The sequence below is a fragment of the Melospiza georgiana genome, chromosome 3, assembly GCF_028018845.1.
Source record: "Melospiza georgiana isolate bMelGeo1 chromosome 3, bMelGeo1.pri, whole genome shotgun sequence".
NCBI lineage: Eukaryota > Metazoa > Chordata > Aves > Passeriformes > Passerellidae > Melospiza > Melospiza georgiana.
Window position 1 is genome coordinate 109,649,399 of NC_080432.1, and position 22,366 is coordinate 109,671,764.

A 22,366-nucleotide genomic window follows, 5' to 3' on the forward strand; every position below is an offset into this window, starting at 1 on the left:
TATTATAGATCTATTCTCATATTTTAAAAGCTACAGGAAGCAGAAGCCTCTTGCAGATCATGGTGAGAGAACCAGACTGCCACAGGGGACAATCATACATATGAGCCTAACAAGAAGTTTGGAGAAGAAGGAAGCTAGGGACTGCACTGGAGGGCTACCTGTTTGTGCATTCGTTATCATCCATTCCTTATTCCCTAGTTTTCAACACCATTTAGACAAATTCCTTCCAGAAGTTTAAGCTTTTGCAGCGCACTAGCAGATTTCTGCCCATCAGTTTCTAAGGGAGACAACTGAATCCAAGTGCCCTAAACCAGTTCTTCTAGATGACATAAGATGACAGGTTTAAATATAGAAAACAGAAGGACCATGAGCTGAGATTAGAAAAGCCCATCTGAGTTATTATTTAATACTAGGAGAGTGTCACTGACAGATACCAAGGTCCAGTTGCACTGAGTGTAGCATATACAAACTTTGAATGGCAAATCTGTAGTGTTCCTTTGCCAACAAATAAAATCCGGATTTGCTTCTTTGGCTCTGCTTTGCTCATCATACCTACCCACTGAAATATTGAAATTTCAATGAGCTGAGATCTCCAGAGGCTCCAGCACATAATGAAGTCATCATGGCATAACGCGTGTCATATGAGCTGTATCAATAACTTGTGTGCATGCTCCTAGCCATGGCAACTGCAAGGCAACACAATTTGGCTTAGTTCTGATTCATTCCAGGCTTTGCATTTGCTACTGGAAAAATGTGTGCACTGAGATTAATGCCACAACTTGAAGCTTTGAACACTTCCTATTTGCAATCAGCAGGAAATTTCCTACAGTTAAAAAGATATGTTTGATTGTTTAATGCCTAATATTTAACAAGGACAGATACATTCTTTAGGTATTCATGGACTATGACTGAGTCTTCTCATTATTGTTTAAAAAACTCTCTAGAATATGTTTTTACTAGTGTTAGGTGTTATTGCTGAATCCTCTTTCCCAAAGGAAGAATCCTTTAGAAGTGAATGAAAGCAAACAATTGATCAGGTTTAAGTCTTACATATTTGTTTCTGCAGTGATTTTTATCAGCTGCAGTTTCTGAATAACTACAAGAGAGAAACTGAGTCTAACAACTGTTCTTGTCCATCATTAATGCTGACCTGATACCGAGGTCTAACAATTATTCCTAGAAAAACCATTTTTCTTCCACTGTAGCACAACTGCTATGCCTTGTCGGATCATTCAGTTCAGTAAAATATTATTACTATTCTGTATTTACTTTAAAATATAAGCAGTGTCAAAATTAAGGTTTTATAGCAATAATTAAATTGCTAATACTCAAGCATGAATTCTGATTGATTTGACATAAGAGGATATACAGAAAAAGACAGAGACTTAAAAGCCCTCTTAAATATAAGAAGTGTAATATCTAAACATTGCAAATAACAACAGCTTTACAATTAATCCCATCTTTTTAAATCCCAAGTTTCAACAGCTGTACATTCTGACACATGAGGTTTTATTGTCCTATATGGCTCAGCTAAGCTTGTTAAGGAAGCCATTCTCTTTTTAATCTTTCACCTAACTTTAAGTGGTATTTAAAGAAAAATACATCCATTTAGATTTCTAGCTTAAAGAAATTATTTAGCAAATATGTGATAGGTTGCAAATGCAATTTTTCATTAAATGGAAAGCACAGAGCACAAATTATATGCCACGCCACTAATTAGAGACAGAAATGTAATCACTTACTAATGGAACAACATTTTGTGCCAAACTTATTCATACTTCCTTCCAACTGCTGGACTCCTTGTGCCAGATATATTTCCATTTTCTTCAGGAGAGAAAGATACTAACATGTTTTCCATCCTGTTTTTAAACCCAGAAGTCTACTGCATACTGAACTTTCTTGACATTACAGGAATTCTATCAGCTTTAACAGCTTGAGGCCTTTTTGTTACAAACATGTACACTTCCCTGCAGGGTTCTGGAAATTTTACAATTACATTCATTAAAAATGTCCATGATTATAGCCAAATGCATGTTTTGTAGATTTACCTTTGCAGTTTCCTTTCATCAATTATTCTGAGCATAACTTTCTATTAAATTACACAAAATACCTACTTATTCATCCAAAATGTCAATTTGATATGAATTTTGACAAAACCATTAGAAGAGAAAAAATACCAGAGCACATTTACCGTCAAATTTGTCAGTACCAGGCTTAATGTCTATGGTATGACTCACTGAGATTCAACAAAATAAGCATGTATGTCCATGAAAACAAGTCTAAAAAGGTCATGTTTCAGCAGCAGTCCAAAATTAGAAGCATTACATGCCTTTTACATTAGTATCAAGAGGATCTCTAGGTACATTATTTTGGGTACATAATTTTGGGTCACTCTTACATACCTAAGAGTGTCCCTTTATTTGACAAGCTGAGCATCCCTCTCATGACAAAACCCTACTGTAATTCAGAGAGTCTACCAGCACTGGTATTTCTCATGTCATAAATATGCTCAGATCACACTTGCTGAATGCTGACTCCATTGACTTGGGCACATAGTGACCACCATCTCTTTCTCAGAAAGAAAAAGCAGGAAAGGTCAGAATTCATGTGACCATCCTTGTCTTTCCATCTTATTGTTAACCTCAGGCTGGAACAGAGATTTGCATACTCTTGTCCCACTTCCCATGAAATTTCACTTAACATCACCTTAAAGAAAAGATAGAAAGTGGAATTGAGAATGAAACTCTAATCAGACCACTCAGAGAATCAGATCAATCCAACAGTCATTTTCTGTTAAAATGCTCTCACTGCTGTGATTGCAAGATATAGGGCCTAAAAACTGTGACCTAGGAAAATAAAAGCAAAACTGTACAAATGAACTTCATAGTACATGTCAAGGTTAAAGCATACCATATGTTCCTAAAAATATGCAGACCCAACAGGGAGTTGTAGTGATGTATAAATAAAAATCAGTACAATAGGTGGACAATCTTTTGCACTATTTACACTATTATTTGTTAAATAATAGACCTTTAAAACTGACTGTTTTCTGTTGTTTCATTCTGTTACACAGAAGGAGTGATGATGTAATAATTACTATTTTAGGGCAGAAGATTTATGTTGCATTTATCTCAGAGCTGTGATTTTTGATGTATTATTTTATCAGGTATCTATTAAAAAAACAAATCTTATTGTGTTTCTGTATCTGTTTAGGTTTGTGTGACAAAGACTTTCTATGCCTAGATTCTTGGAAAGGGTAATTCACATATGAAAATTCATTTGAAGTTCAACTTTTGTATTACAATGAAAATAACCAAGTAACTTGGTTTTGATGTTGCTATTGTTATCATACTTAATTAAACCCTTTAGTCTTGTGATGTTAATTGCCATGGTAACTACATTATTAAAATAATTTTTACTGTTGCTTAGAATTGTCTATTGCTTCCTCTTTCTTAAAAGTAAGATCATGTAAGTGAAAGACATGAACATTTAACTGTTTGTAGATTGTTCTATTTCCCATTGACTACCTCTCTATTTCTCTTGAAATTCAAAAACTAGGCAAAAGAGAGGTGTGAAAAAGGTATGAAGCCCAAAAATAGCTGCTTGAGTCATCAACAGATCGTCTGAAATAATTCAGAAAGGTGTTTGTTAGAGAATGAGCTATTTTTCTTAGAGCTGTGGGGGTGAATTCTGGAACAGAAAAAACTACTCTAAACAGGTTGTGAAGATCAAGGAGGAAAAAACACACAATTCTGGGAAGAGTAGGACAGCAGAGAGTTACCTCAGGAAAGTCTGAGGTAGCAGCATCTCAGAGCAAACTGTCAGTGCCTACAGATAGGTCACTGACAAGATGAAGTCAGGTTCTTCACAGTGATGTGTAGTGGGATGACAATGGGCATAAAGAAACAAGAGGAGATGCATCCCAGGTATATGGAAATACATTTTGACTGTGAGGACAGTCAAGCTGTGGATCAAGCTTGCCAAGGAAGATGTGATGTTTCCATGCCTGGAGGTTTTCAAGGCTTTACCATTATAAAAAGTCCTGAGCAAACTGTTCTGACCTAACAGCTGACCCTGCCTTGAGAAAGAAGTTGGATACATTTTCCAACCTTAACAGTTTTGGGATTCTAAAGTAGTTCTAAAAGCTTTTTAAAAGGTTCTGGGGATAGGAGACAGAGAACACATGCACCTAAAATCTAACCAATTTCTTCTCTGTAACCTGCTTACAATCAAAATGTCTGTTTTGTTTAGATATAGCAAAGTGAATGATAAAGTGGATGTATTTTGAGAAAGAGTCTGACAGGCATTTTTGAGAAGAATGTTACCTTCTCATCCGAGGCAGGTAACAGTAACATGAATGACAATGTTTAGTGATCTTGGGTAAGAAAGATCTGCTCCCAGAGGTTCTCTTGAGAATCTAAAAGCAGGTAGTTAATTCAGCTGATGTTAACAGGTTTTGTCAGAATTTGGCATGGTAAAACAGCATTGCTTAAACAGACCTACCCCTGTAATAGTTATTCAGCTAAATTGGCTTTTCTCCCTTTTGTTGTTTCAGGGTTTTGAAACACATGGCAGACAGATGTGTATGGTGCAGTGCACTCTGACTCCTGACCTATTCACTGCTGTGTGTCTGGGATGGATGGCCCATACCAGAGACCCTCTGGGTCAGCCGTTCAAAAAGCTGTTACATGCACAAAAAAAAAAAAAAAAAAAAAAAAAAAAAAAGACAATCAGCAGAGTAGGTGTTAATTTGGAAGTCAGATACTGACAAAAATGGAAGGATATATTTTCCCAGGCTTCAGCCTCTTAAATGGAGGGTATTCCCTTGAAGTTCTACAGAAAGACTTGAAATATGGAGTGCTACTGCTTGACATACTGAATTCCCTACTTCCTCATTGATTTTCTAAAACAACCTTAATGCTGTGTTAGCATCATTTCTCTGTTCATTCCATCTGCTCTGAGGTCTCCCCCGCTGTTTCCTAGGAGATATATTGCCACGATGCCTGCATCTGTAAGTCAGTGGCAGATATGGGGCAAGAGGCACGTGGTTAAAGGCAGCATTAGTATCACCTGAACATTTGCAGGTTTCTCAGGGGATCCCACCACCCACCGTCTCTCAAAACCTGAGGGAGCTCCAGTTTTGCAGTCAGCTACTTCAGAGTGCTATGGGAATGGGATGTTTGGCTTCTCAGCTTCTTTCCACTTCTACTTGTTTCTTTCAACATAACACCTCTATTAAAAAAAATACTAAAAGTGGGTTATTTTTGTCCAGTCAGTCTATTTAGTGAACATTCTAATCTTATTATCTACACATTTTCATGGGGTTTTGCTTGTTTACAATGTCAGGCTACTGACAGTTTATGTAATGGTGATCAGGACAGGCCTTTTTCATATCCTTTAAGCTATGGTCTAAGACATGAACTTCAAAATACAATAGTAAGCATAATAAACTGGATTTTGCAATTAAACATGAATGACACAGAATATCAGGGCTACTAAATCTTGCATTAACATCTTCCCTACTCTTTCCATAGCAGATACACAGAAATCTGACTATGGCTAAAAATGCACTGAGTCATACAGCATTATTAAAGCATGCTTTAAAAATATTTTAAAATATGACACTTTTTCACAAGTGACCCAAATATCAGCAATGAACCCTTAATTATAGCCAGTATCAGATTATATAGAAAATAGTTAACTTTTCCTCATATGTATAAGGAATTCTATTGTTTTTTTTTCAAAACGTATTTAGCTTTGTTTACTTCACAGGAAAAATAAATACACAGGAATTGTTTATATCAAAAAGCAAATGTGTTTTTGTTTAGGCAAAACTGTGAACAAACCAAGATATTCTCTGAATGTATACAAAAGGAAAGAGAATTTATGAAAAAAAATCCACATAATACTAATCAATAACTTATGGGGGTAGGAAATCTATTCATTAAATGAGATCAGAAGCCTAGTAAAAGTTTATAGCTTAAATGTTAAAGGCCCACATATAGAAGAAATATAGCCATTTTTCTAGATGGCAAGAAGAACATTAGGAAACATAAGATAGCAAGAGTTATGATATAGTGAAAGCTACAAATCATTGATAGATATTTCCTAAAAATACCTGTCAGTCTCTTCAAAGTAAATATTTTTATTTGAAGTAAGTGTAATCTATAAAGTAATGCTTTTGTAGATGCTAGGGACGTCCCTCAGGTTTTGTGAAATAACAGATATTTTAGCAATTAGGTTATACATTAGAAGTTTTACCCTTCCTTAATTCAGGACGCTTAATTTCAGAGTTAAAACTAAATTCAGTTGTTAAAGTGTAGCAATTGCATATTGTCAAGTTTAAATATGATTATGTGACTAACATTTAACAGTGGAAAGAAAACGAGACATAAAGAAGTACTAAAGTAAATTAATATGCTTCTCATGCACAGTATAACACCAACTATACTTAAACAAGATACATAATTAATTTCATAATATTTTTGTAATTTCAGCCTTCAGTGACCTGTATTTCAAAACAGGATCTGACAGAACAGAAATCTTTTACACAGTCTGAAACATTAAGAAAGCTTTGAACAAAGTTCTGTGTTTTCCAAGGTTTAGGGAAACAATGAAAAAATCAGAACATTTCTCAGCTGTGTCCTTCAACAAAATGCAGAACATGTTTTGCCAAGAAGGAACAAAGGGGCAAAGCTTTTCTGTTGACAAAAGGCGTTCTGCTATCTCAATCCAAACCTTACAAGGGAAACCCAACTCCCCTCCATGAGTTCCCTCATGAACTACTCTAAAATGAGCTGAAATGATCCACGACCTAGACCTCTGCTCTACTGTTGCTATCCTCAGATTACTTAAAATGGACAAAAACCATCACTTTTAAGCAGGTAATATGTGAAATGGAAAATCTTTTGGAGCCTGAAAAAATATAAATCCCTTCTACATGTCCTCAGTAAATATTTTGTCAATTTCTGACCATGGGAGGCAATCTATTTTACTGAAAAAAGGACAGAACTTAGTAGAACCAAAGAGAAAGCAATTTTCAAACTTACTCAGTATTCACTAAAAGAAGCTTTTGCAAAAACATTGATGATATACTCAGCTTTCAAAAAGCAGAGATAAACCTAACATTATAGAATATCTATGATATTTTTAAAACCAGAAAGAAAATACCAAAAAAAACTGTGCTTATCTAGACCAAGACACTCAGTGTTTTCCTCTATGTCGTAGATGTCAATGGGTGTAATTAAAACAAGCTGCAGAAATTTCTTGGAGATTGAATAGCACTGAAGTTAATAAAAGTAGTTTGTGAAGTGTTTAATACAGATAAAGAAACCCACAAACTGCAAACAAATCAACAATATGCTGTTTGCAAAAATATATCTTTAGTATGCTAAATTTACATACTGTTCAACTTTAAACTGAAATTCAGCTTTGATGACATTTATGAGGACTACTCAAAAAGCAAATATACACAAATATAGAAATACAGACAATTTCAATTCAGAGCAAAACTAAAGCACAGAGAAATGGGATACGCTTCAGCACTGTGAATATTAACATCATCATGTGGATGTTAACTAGCTACCCCAATAAGGTAAGAATAGTGTAACCAGAAGAATGACAACGGAACACAGTAAACAAATTCAGACTTGGCATATTATGTTTCTCAAATGTTCTCCAATACATTAAGAAAAAAAAGAAGAGCTCCTCTTGCCATAAAATACTACTTCAGCATTTATTCATCAAACAATTTTTGCTGACTTGGATATTATATTGTCTTAATAAAATATTCCCGAGATTTCTACCAAAACTTTCAAACACTAAAAACCTCAAACAGTTTCACTTCCAGTAAATAATAAAATCTCAGAAACAAATCTAAGATATTTTTAATTTAATTTTTTGATTCTCTTTCTAAAGTTTTCATGTACGACTTTAATTTTCCAGCTCAGAAAATGAAAACATAATTTTTCCTACAGTTGCCAGTACTGCAATCTAGATGTATAGACTAAAAACCAAACACTTCTTGGGATCATATATTATCTTGAAAATGAAAAAAATCAGAACTTGAATTCAAATACACCTGATGCCTATACACATCCCTACTTACAAACACAGAGAAGTCATACACAGATATGATTGCTTTTATTTGAGTGAATCTTCACTAAACAGTGGTGTTAGCTGGCCATTTTTATTGATGGTGCATTCATAGGCCAGCCTCTTAGAGCTGCAATATATTCATGTATCAGTCAACATTGTGATAAAAATAGTTTTGGTTTGTAATAAGGGACGTCTTGCTAGATATAACAGATGTATTTTGCCTTTGATCCTTTTGAGGTGCTCCCTGGCTATAAATTCCTGGTTGGTAGATATATCAAAAGCAAGATATGGGCTTAAAAAAAAAGACAAGTGTTGCAAGAATTGCTATTTTACAGTAATTTTTAAGACTGCATATTAAAAGTATAAACCTCGTGATGTGCTTTTTCTGTCAATTATTTCCTTTGAAATCTGCATTTTTGGAACTGTTGGTCTCAGAAATATCTCAGTGTAATATCTGTCTTTTGAGAAGTTCAGGAAGCAGAAGTGAGGGAGCTCAAAGAGATTAAGATTAATAGAAAGGAACTGGATTAAGAGCATGTTTCAGCTCAGAGCTCCCTGAGTCAAGTATCAGAGAAAGGCTGCCAGCATATCTAGGAAATGTGTTAGCCAACATAGTTGTTCTGATGCCCTCAAACTCTGATTCCACTGTGGCAATGTACACAGGAACTTGCATCTACTGAACCGTATCTATTCTTGAAATGCATAATAAAATAGTATATATGACTATGTATGAAATTCCAGGTCGGATTAATTCTGTACTCTGTTATACTGAAGTTGTTAGTACATTGCTTTTCCCTCCCTGAATAAAATCTGTGAGAGTTACATGGCTTTCTTCTGGAAATCCATATTTTGCTTATTTTTACCTCTATACACTTTCAAAATTTTAAAAGCATATTAATATCTTGACTTCAATAATTTTGTTACCATATGTGCTGGAAATGACTGTGCTTGGTTTGGATGTGTTTTACAAAGTACAGCTATGTGACTTGCATTGAATTTATGAGAATTCTGGCAGCTAAACTGCTAAGCACTTATTTGAGAAGAAGTAATGATTATAATTGCAGGTGTGTTGTAGAAATATCAGTTCCTACAGCAGATGACGAACATTTTTTCATTTGATATCAGAAAAATTAAGATGAGCAGTGCATTACATAGTTTAACATGGTAGGAAAAAAACTACTTTACAAGCACTTGCTTACTCCAAAACTTCACAGCATTCTATCACATATTGCCCAGTTAACCAACTATATCCTATTTTCTATTCCAAGCAATCCTGTAGTTATGGTTGATTTCAAGCAACCACTCATTGACACTTGTGAAAGCTGCCTAGCAGCACCAGGCACTGAGTGATTCCTCAAAACATTGACAATCCTGCTGTTCTACAGGAGAGGCACAAATGCCAATGATGTTCAGAGAACAGATTATTATTAATCAGCAATACATCACTAAGTGAGGTATGCAGGGTTATTACTTTCTTATAGCTACATCAGTCAGAGATCTAACTGTTCTATGGCTCGTTATGATGTCTGTTTCTGCACATTTTCAAGAATCGTACTCCAACTTCTAAGCAATTTCTACTTGCCTTTCGAGTACCAGTGTGTTAATAAAAAGACAAAAACACTGTAGCACAATCCTATTACAACTATTATAATGAACCAGAATTTGTGCTTTTGATGTTGAGCCTTTGAACTTTTTTGCTTTGAAATTTAGTTATAAAACACACAAGTCTACCACAGAGAACACAGCTTATCTAGAGGGAACAATACCAAAAGGGATTTTTGGAAGGGAAATAAAGACTATGCAAGATGGTAAATATTTTCCCTTGTCTCTTAATATATTACCAAAACCACCAAGTCCTATGAGTATAGGACTAAATTGATGTAATTATTTTAAGCTAAAAACAAGTAAAACAATGATATTAATCTTTAAGGGAAAATTTAATACAATCCATCTCATACCTTGTTATGTGTCTGAGTTTGTCCAACCAGGATAAGGATATTTGATGAGATAATCGACAGGCAGAAATTGATTAGAATTATGGACCTCTCAGATCTGATGTACCTGTTATAAAAAAAAAAAAGAGAGGGGTACAAATTTTATAAAAGGAAAACAACTACTGAGTCACACAAAGGTTTGATTTAGTTCTTGCATTAAATATTGCAGATACTCTGAGAGGTGTTCCCTTACATGTGCTCAGAAAGAGTATTAGAGAGTTATAACAATGCAAACATGAAAACTACAATATCTTGACAGATATTGCACGATTTCCTCTTAGTATCTTGATGTATTTTAAAAATAATCTACCAATGATTCTTTTGAAAACTGCTGGCAACATGTTTCTAACACCATCCTGACAATAATGGGCTTACATGCATTCATGTCAGGAACTTCTTCTGCTCTCTGCTTGTCCCTGGGAATATCCACAGCTGGCACAGACCACTCATAATTACTAACTTCAGCAAAAATATGGTGATTAATATAAACAGAAGATTTGATCCACGATGTATAAATAAGATGCAGGTTGGTGGATGATACTGTGGCAGTGAATTTTGAAACATGTTATTGGGACAAGGATAACATTAATCTTGATGTTCCAATAGCACTGTAATAGTACTGTACTCATAAGACTGAATGCCAAAAATACCCAAATGTGTACAGAAAGATTAAATTATAGCAGTGAACATCACAGTCACCCTTGCAAACTTATCATATTCATTTTACAAATATGTTTGGGATGAAAAAGTCAAAAAGTCTTATCACATATTTGATTTCAAGATGCAAGTGTTCTCATTTTTCTGTATACAGCCTTTCTATATGCTACAGGACAAAAAGAGAATGATTATGGTTACAACTGAAGTGCCTTTCTCACCTGATTTTTAGAGCTGTTAACAGTAAATGCTGACTACTAAAAAAAAATGAAAGTTAAGGGTGGTCAGTTCCTCTGAAGACCACGCCAGATCTTTATATATGCTATGACCACTACTATATGCTTCTCACTGGAGTTAGTTAATATTGCTGTCCCCTCCTGGGATCTACACCCATAGCTAACTCTGAGGAAGTAATAAAAAAGGCTGTTGAACCCACAAGAAATGCTGAGCTTTGGTCATGAAATTAATTATAGTCCTTCTTGCTTGCATATCAAGAGATGTAGCATTACGCTTTTCCAGTTAGACAGAACAACCCAAATACCACAATCCATGTTCTTCCTTAAAATATAGCAACATTCTGGTTCTATGTATTTGCAAACAAACATAAGAAGTCCTGTGTGCCTTTGCTCACACAGAAAGCCCACTGCTACTTTCTAACTTGTTAACTATTGATTCACCTGGGCCAATTCCCAGCACTGAGTGCCCATGGATTACAAAGGACTTTAGTGGTCGAGTAAATACAGTGCAACAGGAGCTCACAACATTGACTTAAGCCATAACACATAACATTTTATCTCCACTTAGAAATTCACAGAATCATAGAATCCTAGAATTGCTTGGGTTGGAAGAGAACTTAAAATCACCCAGTTACAACCCCCTGCTATGGGCAAGGACACATTCCACAGGACTAGGTTGCTCAAACCCCCATCCAAACTGGCTTTCAACACTTCCAGGGGTGGGGCATCCACAACTTCTATGGACAACCTGTTCCAGTGCCTCACTACCCTCACAGTAAAGAATTTCTTCCTTGTATCTAATTTAAATAATGGAGTAGACCAGTTACACTGAGCATGACAGTATTTCTATCCAAGTGCTAAATATAGTGGGGAGTGCAAAAATAACACTATAATTCTTTAGATGGGAGTTATATCCTGAAATACTCTCATTCTTAGTTTTGACAGACAAGAATTGATAATTTTTATAGTCTTTTATGATAACTTATGCAACTGGATATTCTTAGTAATTATATATATATTTCTAATCCTGAGTCTCTGTGGTACATAAGAGTGATAGAGAAATGGGTGTAAAATTATCAAGCTGCTTCTTAAAACAAAATTCTATTGGTTGGTTTTAGATTACTCTAGAATTTATTGTTTCATCCCCTTGTTTCTTATTACTTTCATAAGAATCTATTTTACTCTAATTATTGAAAAAAGTGAAATAAGAATCCATGTTCACTTTTTAAAAACATTTATTACTTTGCATGACTTTTTATCTTATTTTTCTGCACTAAGACATTATGCTATTTCTCATTACTTCTCAGATTAATTTAGTCCATGTGTATTTATTGCACTTTTAAGTTCAATATAGTATTCTAATATTGCATACTCAGGATGGAAAGAAAATCTATCACTGGGGTGTACCATCACACTATTTAAGACTATTTAATTTGTGGTCTTTATTCAAACGGATTACTGATGTGAACAAACTCAAAATCAGCTGACTGAATCTCCCTAAATGTGCCACTGCAATATTATTTTATTTATAAGTTTTATTTAAAAATGTAAATGGGGGAAAAGCAGCTAAAGGTATAGGCCAGAAGCCTAACATGAAATATATAATATATAAGAATCTTGCATTTAGCACTGTGAATACCCCACCAAAAGAGGAATCCCATTCCCACTGAAGTGGGGAAAGAGAAGAGTGGGCTCTACCATCATTAGCAGGCCAAACCCGTAAAACTGATCAATCCCATCAAAAAATGCATCCAAGCAAGCACTGTATTTTCCTCACTTTCCAAACATGGCTCTAATGCTCTTTTTAAACTGCAATTCCAATAAATATAACAGTGTATTTGCATTTAGCTTTCTCAACCCATTACATACCTCCATAATGCTGCATAGACAACTGCTAGAGTGATCAAGGCCAAGCAGGAAAGACCACTGCCTACTATTAAGGTCACTGAGGGTGTACCAGATGATTCCATGATCTGTAAGTTACAACAGGCAACCATGAAGAAAAAACATCCTCAGCACTTAAACCAACAAGTCAAATGAAAAAAAAAAGGCAAAAAGAGCAAAATTAAAAGCAGACAAACTACCGCAGATTGTTTCGGTAATATTAGTTATGAGGGAGAAATCAACTTAATTCCAAAACTGATCCCTACATAACTCTGAGATCTGCTTAATACATTCCTCAGAGGCCTCTGAGCTTTCAAATGTCTTGTAATACCTGCATGATACTTTGAAAAATAAACTAGTAATATTACAGTGTAACAGGAGACTATGATGTTAGCACAAGTTTAAATGACTCTCCAGTTAACATCAATTAAAAGATATACTTCTCTTCAGAAGTAGCAATATTTATAATTGTGCATTAAACATCCAGCTTGGTTTCACTCTAATATATTGAAGACCATCCAGTAATTTGTCCCATAATTTGATTCATGTTTGTTGCAGAATGACCAAACTTTCTGACTTGTAATAACTTTGACTTCAATCCACTGTTCTCACATACTTAATTTCCTTGGGCCTAGAAGGAATGACAGGATATCTATGGCAACAGTATAATCAGCCTTCATAAAAAAAAAGCTTCAAATTCAGAATTATTTCGTTTTTACTCTGTGTGTTAATAAAAAATGAAAATAAATTAATGACCTTGAAAGCAAACTAGCTTTCCCTGCTCTAAGGCAAGCTATTATCCTCAGGTATCAGGTCAGTTTTTTCCTCTCTATATATATGTGCTCATATTCTGAAACAGACATGGGTTTTACTAATAAATATGGAAAAAAATTTAGATCTAAAAGTTCTAAAGGATATCATGCCTGGTTTACTTAAACGCTTTTTAAGCTTCAGGGACGTATTGTAAATTACATTTACCAAGATATCTTTTGCCACCCAAATAGAATATAAGACAGATGTACTTTTAGGCCATATCTCAGGCAGAAAGTAGCATTTTATTTCAATCACTTTTTTTTCCAAATGGATTGACTTTGCTATTAAAAAGAGTCTGTTCATATGTTTCCAAAACCAGGAAAATGAAATCATGCTTTAGCAAGATAACTTCACAAATATTTGCTTTTCAGCTATTTTTACATTCAATAATATTGGGAGTGTCTGCTCATACACTTAATGTCCCCTCTTTCTCGTGAAAACTTGATTATTTTTGATACATCATATCAACAGACTACATAGAAAATCTGTGCTGAAAACGTCCAATGCAGATCTGCAATCTGTTTAACTACAGTATCTAGGGTTTTCCTACCAAGAGCAATAATAGAGACCTGTACGTTCCCTTAATCGTTCAATACAAAAGTTTTCTACACATTTGCACCACAATTACAAGGCTTTCTCTAAAAAAATTTATAGAGTTCGAGAGCATGCAAATTTCCCTAGGATTTAGTTGTATCACAGAATCTGGAATTCATTTATCTGAGACACTGAAGACACCAGGAGACTAACATTTGACTACCTGCAATATTAAACAATTCCTCAATGCAACGTCTGCAATATACCTGCGAGGAAAGCTGGACCAGCTCCCCCCTCCCCCCGCAGTCCCCCCCGCATTCCCTTTTCCATTAAAACTGGATTTTTTTCCCCCTCCTCTTTGTTACTTACTATTTCTCTAGGTTGCTGAGCCAAAATGGCGAAGGTAGAGAGACGATCACATAAGCATTTCGTATGGGATGCATCGGTAAGCACAGTTTTACATCCCTGGGTGGACCAGGTTCCCAAAGAGTCGTTCCTGCAAAGGAGAGAGAGAGGAGGGGGTGGGGGGCACGGGGGTGATTACGCCTGCGGGCCGGTGCCGTGAGGAGACAAAGCCGCGGGACGGGCGGAGCGCGCCGCGGAGTTGGCGGCGGCGGCGGGGACTTGTTGTGTGGGGCAGGGCGGGCGCGGGCGCGGAGCTGTCCGGGCGGCGGTGCTGAGCGCGCGGCCGCCGCTGCGCCGAGCCCCGCCAGCCGCGGCAGCAGCCGCCCCCTGCGTGCCAGCCACCTCCGAGCCTCGCCACAGCGCACAGCACTGCGAAAAACTCATCGGGGGAAGAGGGGGAGGCTTTCTTTCTCTCTCTCTCCCTCTCCCTCTCTCTCTCTCTGGTTTTTTTTATTTGTTTTTTTTTTTTTTCTCCTTTTCCTACCGCCTCTGTTTCTGGCCTTTTGTGAGAAATGTGATGTTCTGTAGTTGCGGTGTCTTTTTTGGTCCCTTTCTTTCTCCACTCCCCGCCCCCCCCCCCCCCCCCTTTCGTGTGTGTGGCTAGGTTAAAAGCATGTGGTTCTCAAACGTCTGCCTGGGTTATGCCAGTTGGACCGGGAGATGCCGGATCTTCTGTTCTGACTGCTATTTTTGCTGAGGATTTGGGATTTTTTTTTTTTTTTTTGGTTGTTGTTTTTAGCTAGCAGCCTTAGAAATTTCACCCTGGAAACGGCAGCATCAGATGCCTCCAACTCTTGCCTTAGCTCCAGCAGAGGGGTGGATTTCAGGATTTCAGTACAGCAGCACACATCACCAAAGAGACACACGAGTTCGCCCTCCAGACATCACTCAGCCAACTCGCCTTTCCCCGGCTCCCTCCCCCTTCTCGAGTCTTTTTCTTGGGGCGGCAGCACCAAGCCAACCCCAAGCCAAAGCACTCGTTTGGTGGCACCTTTCACCAACCGCCCCTAAACAAAACACGATGATTAACACAGCCCCCGAATTCAATTAGACATTCAATATGCTAATGTGAGGTCTGAAACCCACCCCAGCAGAACAATAAAAATGGTATCAACCCACGTTTTCTTTGTGCAAGCAAGGAGAAGGAGAGAGAGAGAGAGACAGAAAATCATCTCTCCTGTTTCCTGAACTGCAGTGGGGAGGGGGAAATATTTTCTACAGGAAAAAGGGGTTGGTTTCAACTGAAGCAAACATATTATCTTTACATGTGTTATATTTAGAGAACAACTGGGCTTCTTTCATCTTTTTTTCCCTTTCTTTCATGTCCAAGGAGCAACTGCAGTGACTCTGCTGCCAGCAACAGCATGTGTGCTGTCAATTCCTGTCCATTTCACCTCAGGTCACTAAATGACTTAAAAAAAAAAGAAAAATGAAGGTCGAAGAAAGCAGGAGGGGGAATAAAAATTTCCAGTCCCCGTGACCACCCTTGTTTCACCTCTTCTGCCTTGACAACACACCTCTGTAAGTCATTCTATAGGCCAGGGCCCTCATGCAAAGGCAATTTGTTATCCCAAAGCCTGCTCTCAGAGCGCAGTTCACCCCAGGCCATCTCAGCATTTTGTGCCACTAGTTTTTGAACACACCAGATGTAACCCTTACACACTATTGTCTTCAAAACAGAATCCTGTAATAAACAAAACAAGCAGTGACTGAGGGAAACAATTGAGAGAAAATCACCAATTCTTCAAGCCACTAAAGCAGTTTATTAGCTTTCCCTTGCAAATTGTGTTTTTCAGAGAGCCACAGCCTAAATCAACATCCACTTTGAAAAATAGAGTTACATATTTTAAACTCAAAAACTTTATCTTCTGGATAACTTAAACAATTTATTTTATTAGCTTTCTTGTCTCTTCTCTTATTGTGGCACACAGTTAAGGCCAAATGAAATGCGTTTATCTTTTCTGATTAAATACTAAGGATTGATAGCTTAAGAGAAACTGACATATTTAAAAACAAAAGGGTGGTATTATTCATCCTGAGAATAAGATTTAATAAACTGAACTCACCCTATGCTGAAAAGCATTGGATGCACAATACATCCAGTTAGCACTAAATCCTTGCAAAAGGTGTCCAATGCACAAGAGTTAAAGAAGTTCAAATTATAAAATCACAGACACCAGTTTCGTTTAAAACAAAGCATATTTTAAAATTATAATTATATTGAAAGTACTATAAATCGTGGGCAGACCAGCAGATAGATTTACACAGGTTCATTCAGTTCTTCAAGTCACTTGCACAAATAGAAATTTCCAGTCATAGAGTAACTGAACCACAATTCAATATGTATTTTGCAAAAATTTTTCAATACTACTGAAAATTTTGTAGAATTTCCAAAAGAAGTCTGAAATGAACAAAGGAGTCTAATTGGACTCCAAAATAAGACATCATGTTAGGAGCCAAGTCAGTCTAATATGAACACTTTTTGCATTTTATTGTTCATGTTTTTCAGTGATAAACTTCAATTTCTAACTTAACAGCATTATGTTTTTATATGTTCCAGATCAAAATTCATTAAATAAGTTCCTTTTCTCTCTTCTAATCAGTGCAGCTAAAAAGGAAAAAAAAAAAGCCTCATTAATAAATATGTTTGTAGTCTGTTGAAATTACAGCTAATAGAAGCTGCACAGAATGTTACACTAAGCCCATGAAAGAGACTGAGCAATGAGAAGGACCAGAAGAAAAGCATAACTGCAATTTGTTGCATGAGGCTTACACTAGCATGATTACTAATTCCCTTAGAGATGCTGGTAACTTTGACTTGTTGACATAAAGTAATGATCTGGTTTTAGGTATAAGTAAATAAAGAATGGAAATATGGAATAAAAATGGATATATTGCATTTAGTACATCTCAATGCAACACTTTTTATGAAGCACTCCATCTATGATCTGTCCCTCTTGCAATGCAACTCTCCTGGTTGAAGAATCTATCCAGAATCTAACCAGAATCTATCTCACACTTAGAAGCTTCATTGCTTTTCAGTGTGATTTTCTTTGACTATGTGTCTAACATTTAGGGTTATCACATGAATATGCAAAAGGGCACCTATTATTCCTGTGGATCTTTCTTGTTATGCAGAAAGCTATAAAGGAGTGACAGGTACTATTAACACATGTTCTATTTATATCTACGGAAATTATTGAATTGAAAATATCTAGCAAATATAGATGTAGGTTCATGCCCATTATTGGCAATTTTTGTACTCCTCTACTGAGTTACAGATGATTTAATCAACCTGGCAGCAGTTCCATGATAGAAGCAAAGGAATTCCCAATAAGCATAGATTCACCATTGCAGATCTTGTGTCATCCTGCAGTTGAGGCAGCGAAAAAAAGCAGAGGAATCAGGGAAATAGGGGGGGAAATTCTATATAGGATGTAATTTGAGCCTAAGGATTTCTGGCTAATCTGGCATATGGACCAAGAACACCCTCAGCTCCAATGCTTATCTGTAAGTGTGCCCTTCTCCAAGGAGTCTTGCAGCTAGTGGAATATGGGAGTGTCTTTTCAGTACCTTTTCAGAGTTTAAGGTGAACTTCCTAGTTCTATGCAACAAAAACGATGGCCAAATGATATACAGAAAATTATTTTAAAGGTGTATTACATTGAAGGGAAAAAAAGTGAGTCTTACTCACATAATGTATTATACAATATTGCATAACTATGGTCAGTACTGAAAAAAACCAATATTGCTATCTCAGATATCAAAAGGAAATGTCATTTTAAGACAGAACCATCTTTCTAAAACAAAAATTTCACTGATGACACAATTGCTTATCTGACAATGACAATCAGGCCACATTTTCTATTCTAGAAGCTGCTTCCTTTATTTTGTAGTATTTGTCTTGGCCTCATGACATAGTTAGTAACAACTTACTATTTTTTAATATAATTAATAATATACATCTTTTACTAATTGGGTTGGTTTGTTTACTTTAACTTCCTGATATATAAAAAGTCAGTTTTGACTTTGTTATCAGACACACTCACTTAATAAAGGACTTCACCTCATACCATACACTGTCTACTTTATTAGTGTATTTTGAAGAAATATTTTTCAAATAAAAGATTTTAACTTTTTATGGAGATTCTGTGAGACAAAGGAGCTAACAACACCTAAGCAAACAATTTTCCCCAGACTAGCAACTAGTGATCCCAGTAGTTGCCTGGGTTTTGATAATCATAAACAAAGAGTTAACATCTTGCTATACATCTATGATAGTAGTCTACTCCAGTAATTTCTTTACTAATTGGTAACTGGTTAAATTAGGAAAGCTTTTTGTTGTATTACTTAGCAGAAAGAAGCTGTTATTTAAGTATTTAATTACAGCTTTGTAGAAAGTAAACTACACAGAATTAAAGAAATTATAATATTATTTATGCTGAGATGATTTTAATTCTTCTTAATTCTTGTGTGTGTACATTTCTATAATTTTATTTTTCTGTTCAACTAGATGCTGTTTTCCTTTGGGACAGAGTTTGGTATTCCAACTTCATTCTCAGTAAAGAATGATATATAATGATAAGAAGCACATGGAAAATGCAAACATCAGAATTTTTTAGCCAGCAAAAGGCAACAAAAAAGCTTGTGGCCCTTATGAATAGCAGGTTAAAAATATTACTGTGCCTGTTCAGATGTTCTAGCTGGCACATTAGTGAAGATGAAGTCCTTCCCACACCTGCTTGCTTCTTCACACCTGGATCTAAAATCCCAGAGAAGCCATAGAGGAGGCTCAATGGCAGGAGATGCCTTTCACTTGTGCATGTTTATGCATCTGAGACATGACCTAACTCCTAGCATGCACGATTTCTCCTGTGATCAGTCCCATTCCTACCAGCACTGTATGGCAACACCTGGTTTATTGCCACAGTCTTTCCTAAAGTAAAAAAGTAATATAAAGGAAAAAGATAAAAAAGTAAGACAAAGAATATGTGGATATGAACGCACTTTCCTTAATAATGTCAGCCATAAAAGTGCAATTTTAAAAAGTATTGGTTACCCTGAAATTGTTAATATGATTAATATTAGGTCATTATGACTTAGGGTTTTCTTTCCCCTCACAGAACTAAAAAAAAAAAAAAAAAAAAAAAACAAAAAAACAAAACCAAAACAAAAACAAAATAACAAACCAAAAACCATGAAATCGTGGAAATAAAACTGAAAAAACCAACTGCCTTAAGACTACATGTCTAAAATACTGCAAAAGTCCCAAAAAGGACATCTGCGTTTGTGTGGTATCAGAATAACAAACTGGGAGATGAATATCTTGCAATTGGATTTCCAACCAGAATGCTATAGGGAGTTCATTTTCCCAAAGACTAAGGCCACTTTTCCAATTCAGACATTGAATTGTTTAATTTTCCTCAAAGACATTCTTGTGAACATCTTTTTTGTCAAAGAAAACAGAAATCTTTGAAAATTTAATTTTCTCGCTGGTCTTTATATTAAAAGTAAATCCTATATAAATAATTGTTTTGTAAAACAAACATGCATCTGGGCTGAAAACCAAGTTTTATTTTAATATGATTTAAACTAGAGATATTAAACTGTAAAAAGTAGGATTTGTAACAGAGACACTGTAGTTATAAGCATATGTTGTTAGATTAACTTTCTAATAATGAACAACTTAAAGAAAGTTCCACGGGAAGGATCAAAAATTGCCTTGGTTATCTGTTTGGCTGCAATAAATAAATGATTCATCAAAAAGAGAATTATGGAAGTGAGTATTAATGCTTGTGGTAATATCTTATTAATTCCTCTATTTCCCTGTCCATGCAGTTTAGGGCGTGATCTAGCACACAGTATGTTTGAAGTGTGCTGTAATCAATAGTTGCCCTTCTAATAGCATACTGCAAGTGTATCAATGTGTAAAATTAAAAGAATTTTTAAATAAGTTAAATGACAAAACCAGGATGAAACAAATACTAGAAGTTTCCTGCCTCCTACTGCATAGTTCTTGACTAGTGGCCCTCTGTACTACTGCTACTACACAGATTTATCATTATTTGATTTATGGGATTCATTCATGTTTTTGAACAATATTGGATAAACAACAGTCGTTCAGCTCTATTTCTGTGTCCTAACAAGCCTAGTGGATTGTATTTGAACAAGACCATTTCCCCCTCTTCTCAAAATTATAGAGAAAATCTCCTAAGATTTTCCTAAGATGAGTATTGTTGCATCAAAAATTTGGAAGGAAACCAATCACTTTCCATAGCTTTATCTCTCTCTGACTCTGCAGATGGTCTCAGAGAAAGTACAATTGAAGTACTGTGTACACAATGCCCAAGGATGTTGGTGTCTATTTAGAATTTTTGAGAACTATGTCTTCTTCCTGATGAACCCCCAGAATGACTGGTGCAGACAAGAGGCCCTACTTCCAGCCCAGGTTATCTTGTCTCTTCCTATCTTGTCTAGGAAATCTTGTTGAGTTCTTAGAAACTATGTGAAGCAGAGTTCTAATCAAACTAAAACAGACTTATTGTGTCAAACTGGCAAACCATACTATTTGTGAATCTGTGTTCACGGAAGTTCCTATTAAACTTCATGATCAGACTTAGTGTTTTACAAGTAAACCACATTATTTGTGAATATGTGTTCATGGAAGTTCTTATTGACCTGGACCAGATTTAGTGTGTTGAATGGGTATACCACAAAGTTGATGAATCTGCAATTGAGAATGATACCCACAGTACTGGCACATTTGAGATCTCATTGAATTCAATCAGACTTAGAGAACTGAATTGGTTATAATCAGAAATTAAGCCCAGCTGTACTGAGCCCCTATGATCTCTGAGGACTACCTGGAAACTGAAAGGGTTTCTTTTCCTCCCAGTTTCTACACTCTTATGCAACACAGTCCTTACAAAACCAGTAAAATCTTTCCTGTTCTTTTGTTGAGCCTACAGATATGTATGTAGCTTTATGGTAAACTAAGGAAAAATTGTCATATGGTGCTTTCCAATTGATCAACCTAAAAAATCTTTCATACTCTACTATTATTCACATGGACTCCTAGCAAAAAGGAACCTTGTAAATTGTCTATGGGCAGAGGCTGGGAAAGGTTTGCTGCTCAGAAGTTTATCCTGGAAATTAAGACTGTCAAAACTTGGTATCTATTTTTAATGTTCCTTCCAAAAGACAAGCAATAAAGCACAGTATCGTTACTTCAAGTTTCAAGGCCAGCATGACGAGCAGGGAGAGGAACAGGTGTGAAACAACTGAGGGAAAGAGAAGAGATTGGGCTTCCATTAGTGTTGCTGTTACAACATCCTACGCTATCCTACATTATATGGGCAGACAAATCTAAAACCATTACATGTCCAACCTCCTCAAAGCATCCTTTGGATCAGACTTCAGAGATACTGACCATAATGTAGGAAAAACGACACATAATAAGCATGGCAGAAGCAAACATGTTAAGTGGTCAGACACTGCAATGATGCTCATCGCTGTGGTGATGCATGTGAGAGCCAAGCTCTTCTTTGGTGCTAGATGTTTACACACTAGCTTTCAAAAACTCGAGTTAGGTTCACCTCAGACAGTGGAGAGTCTCCCTCTTATCTTGCAGCTCAATGGTTCTGAGAATATGAGAGCTCAATTTCATGCTGTTTCTGAGGGGTGTTCAAAGGATAAGGATTTGCAGAAATGACCTAACCCCAAACTACAGCATATTCTGGAGTAAGAGTA

General features: G+C 36.1%; 1 protein-coding gene across 11 annotated transcripts in view; it reads right to left on the bottom strand.

Annotated features, from left to right (window-relative positions):
* Window positions 1-22,366, bottom strand: part of ADGRB3 (adhesion G protein-coupled receptor B3) — a 447,992-nt gene that overhangs the window by 81,253 nt on the left and 344,373 nt on the right. For all 11 annotated transcript variants that reach the window (XM_058019377.1, XM_058019384.1, XM_058019383.1 and 8 more), the window contains 3 exons: window positions 14,582-14,708; window positions 12,851-12,954; window positions 10,056-10,158 (listed from right to left, as the gene is read on the bottom strand). In XM_058019377.1, the coding sequence (XP_057875360.1) occupies window positions 10,056-10,158; window positions 12,851-12,954; window positions 14,582-14,708 (334 nt within the window). The remainder of the gene's footprint in view (window positions 1-10,055; window positions 10,159-12,850; window positions 12,955-14,581; window positions 14,709-22,366) is intronic.